Source organism: Otolemur garnettii, unplaced genomic scaffold (assembly GCF_000181295.1).
Source record: "Otolemur garnettii isolate 467f Iridium unplaced genomic scaffold, OtoGar3 scaffold00123, whole genome shotgun sequence".
In the NCBI taxonomy this organism is placed as follows: domain Eukaryota; kingdom Metazoa; phylum Chordata; class Mammalia; order Primates; family Galagidae; genus Otolemur; species Otolemur garnettii.
Window position 1 is genome coordinate 956,137 of NW_003852518.1, and position 3,950 is coordinate 960,086.

A 3,950-nucleotide genomic window follows, 5' to 3' on the forward strand; every position below is an offset into this window, starting at 1 on the left:
AAAAAAAAAAAAAAAAAAACAAAAAAAAAACAAAAGGGTGCCACCTGTGGCTCAAAGGAGTGGGATGCCGGCCCCATGTGCTGGAGATGGTGGGTTCAAACAAAACAAACAAACAAACAAGCAACAAATCGCACACACAAACAAAAATACCCCCCCAAACCCACTTTTCATTGACTTTTCTCAAGACCTGGACAAAACCCAAAGGAAACCCCATAACAAACTGGCAAGGTGATCCCAACCACACCTTCCTGAGAGTGTGGTTCAGAGAATGAGCACTTGCTCCAGGGCTGCAAGCAGAAGGTGAATTTAGACAAGAGCTGAGATCACCCCGGGGGAGGGTGTGAGCAGGAAGCTCTGCCTTTTAGTGGACTTTTCATTCTACACTCCCAGCAGGAATGGAAGGGCCTGCTACGGGAAGTGTGTGTGGGTTTGGGGGCAGCCAGGAGGAAACGAGGCCTGTGGAGGAATGACGGGGTGCATGAGAGATATGCCAAGTGCGGTGCCTGCCTTGCATTTTCTGGCACAGCTGATTTAGCTTTGCCAGCCAAGTTTCTTTAACCTGCTGTAAGATTATGCCTAAAATCATAGCTCATGAAAATACTGCCTAAAGGAAATGGTGCACTCATTTTAGATGCTGAATTACGAGTATTGCGTACTTGTATATTTGAACTCATAGGTTAGCTACAGAGACATGGATAAGTGTGTTAACCTTTAAATATTACCCTTCTCCCCAAGAGTATGAGTTAGCCTAAAAGAATAAATAGAAGCAGAGTAGTGGAATGGTAAAATGAAAATGGGAAATTAGAATCAATGCAGAGAGGATAAGAAGAGAAATTCAAGTTTGTATTTATTCTATTATCTATTTTCTTGCAAAACTCTACAATCTTACACCAGTAAACCTCTTTTAGAGTCAATAAAAGCTACCTTCTTTTACTTTCTGATGTTAATCCTGGTCAGTTGATGGGTTTCCTTTAGGGTTTGCTTAAGAGGGAGGATGCTCACAGGTGCAGAGAGGCCAGGGACACCCCAGGAAGGGCAGGTGTGGCTCTCTCCTCACCACACCCCACTCCAGCTGCTGATACAGAACAAGTGTTTAACCTCTTTGAGCGTCAGTTTCCCCACCTGAGGATGGGATTATTGTGCAAATTAAATAGGATCACACAGCAGGCACTGGCTCTGTCATTGTTTACTGCCTCACCTCAACCTCAAAGGAGTGAACTTTAAACAATTCTTTATCACTCGGCTAAAATAAATTGTTGACTTTAGTTTGCTCAGGCTTCCATTACAGATCGTCCCAGACTAGGTGGACGAAACTGCGAAATGTGTTTTCTCCCAGTTCTTGACACCACAAGTCTGAGATCAAGGTGCCAGCGGGGTTGGTTTTTCCTGACGCCTCATCCTGGATGTCAGACGGCCACCTTCTCACCTCCACAGCCTTCCCTCTGCGCATGCACCTGCCCCCGTCTAAGTTTCCTCTTCTAATCAGGGTACCAGTCAGACTGGGTTAGGACCCAGCCAGACGGCCTCGTTTTTCCTTACTCCTTTAGAGAGCCTGTCTCCAAATACAGTCCCGGTCTGAGGTCCCGGGGTTAGGGCTTCAGCGTGTGAATTTTAGGGAACATAGTTAAGCCCATATCATTAGAGATTAACAGAAATCCTCCAAGACCCTTCTGAGTCTTGAGGAAAATGCCCCTTATTTTACATACAAATACAAATCTCTCTGTTCAAGTGCTTACGAACAGAATGTGTGGCTGGCCTTAGACACTAATGCCCTGGGCCATGTCCTGCTAGGCAGGACAGGCAGGGAGGAGTCCACGAGAGGCTGCCTGCAAAGCAGCTCTCGCCTGGCCAAGTGTTTGCTAAGCACTTGGAAACAGGCTGACCTTCCCACAGAAAGTAGACCTGGCGCGTGAAACCTAGTGAGGAGTTGACGTGGCCAGCGCAAGTGTTAGTTTTCTCCTGTGCAAAGGAGAGTGAACTTTCCCACTTCAGATTTGTCTTTTAAGAGAAATATGGACACAAAGTAATAAGTCTTCCAACAATTTAGATGCTGACTCCTTTGCTATGTTTGAGTTTTATTTGGGCCTTTCTCTTGGTTATAGGGAAGTGCCAGTGAAGCCACGCTGGTGGCCTTGCTGGCTGCTCGAACCAAAGTGATCCGCCAGGTGCAGGCGGCCTCGCCAGAGCTGACACCGGCCGCCATCATGGAGAAGCTGGTGGCCTACGCCTCTGATCAGGTGAGGATATTGAGGGGTGTTGCTCCTATGTCCCACCAAGAGTTCAAGATCTAAATGTTTTGTTTTATGCCAAACCCAAAGAATACAAAACCATAGGGCACTCTTTGAAATCCAAGAACAGTTCTTAGGTACCACTTAAGGTGGTACCTTAGTGGGGTCCTGAGTCCTGTCAGGGGGTGTCCAACCTGTGGCCCAAGGGCCAAGTATGGATTATGTGAGGACTGTTTTGCTTATCTATGGTGGCAAAAATTATGCACAGACCTTTTATTTATTTATTTGTTTTTGTCTCATCAGCTTTCATTAGTGTTTGTGTGTTTACCGTATGGCCCAAGACAATCCTTCTTCCAATGTGGCTCAGAGAAGCTGGAAGTTTAGACACCCCTGAAAGAAACTAATATATAGGGGCGTCCCTAAGACTGGCTCTGTTCCCATTTCTTTCAGCATGGAGCTGTGTTGTGACCATCTGAGATTTTCGGTTCTGTGATCCAGGCCCATTGGTAGGGGAGATTTTGGATGCAGGGTGGGCAGGGGTGGCTTTCAGGAGACAGGACTTTCCGCGAAGCCCCGAGAGAGGCTCCATCTGCCGTGTAGGAGTGGTGTCTCCTTGTTCGTTTCTTTTTCTCCAGAGACTGTTTACTGAGTGTGGCCACTAAGCTGCCCAGGGCCCCTCAGGGGGGGCCAAAGCCCAAATTTGAGCCTGAGATTTCTTTTTTTTTTTAATTGAATTTTGAATTAAAATCATAACTGTGTACATTTATAGGGTACAATGTGATGATTTGATATACAATGTGGAATGCTTAAATCAAACTGACTAACATAACCATCACCTCACTTATTTTTTGTGGTGAGACATTTAAGATTTACTCTTAGTTGTTTTGGAACATACTCTTGCACTGTGCACATTAGATGAGATTTCTAAGTCCACCCCCAAGGTGTAATTTCCAGAGTTTCACTTGCTCCTGAATTAGGGTGACCAGATTTTAACATCGGTAAGGCGGGACAACATGGCCCGGGGGTGGGGCAGGGACAGGGCAGGGCAGGGCCTGACAACAAGGCAAACTTTGATAAACAGTTCTCAATAATCACTTCTCAGCAATTATTTGTTATTATTACAGTTTAACATTATAAAATTAACAAAAATAATATAAAACTCATATTATGGCGAAATAGCCACATGGCAGCCAAAAACCATATATTCCCTTCCCGTTCTCCCGCCCATTAGTGCATTCTTTCCAAAAACCGGGACTTTTTTTGAAACACCACAGGACTCGGGACAAATTGTTGAAAAGCAGGACTGTCCCGCCAAAAGCAGGACGTCTGGTCACCCTATCCTGAATTCAAACAAACAAATGAAAAACTCACCAATATTGACCCAGCTCTTTACTCTTATTGTCCCTGATTCATTAGACTTAAAAGCAAGATTTTGTACCAATAGGAACAATTCCAGGGAAAAAGGGATCTTCAGGAGCGGGTAGGGAGAGAGATGAGAGCAGTTTGTGCCAGCAGTGTGAGAGGCGCCTTTGTGGGAAGCCTCGCACCTCTGCAGACACAGGGGCCCAGGGCGGTGTGCGCACATGCCCTCACATACCCACCCAGACACAGGGGCCCACCATGGTATGCGCACACGCCCACACAAACCCACAAACACCTGCACCCCCACCCACACAACTGCACATCCCACACACACACCTGCACACCCCACACACACAACTG

The 3,950-nt window shown here is 46.2% G+C and overlaps 1 protein-coding gene across 1 annotated transcript in view; it reads left to right on the forward strand.

The window, feature by feature from the left end:
• Positions 1-3,950, forward strand: part of DDC (dopa decarboxylase) — an 89,714-nt gene that overhangs the window by 35,403 nt on the left and 50,361 nt on the right. Inside the window, exon 5 of the mRNA XM_023517877.1 lies at positions 2,103-2,237. Coding sequence (XP_023373645.1) covers positions 2,103-2,237 — 135 coding nt within the window. The remainder of the gene's footprint in view (positions 1-2,102; positions 2,238-3,950) is intronic.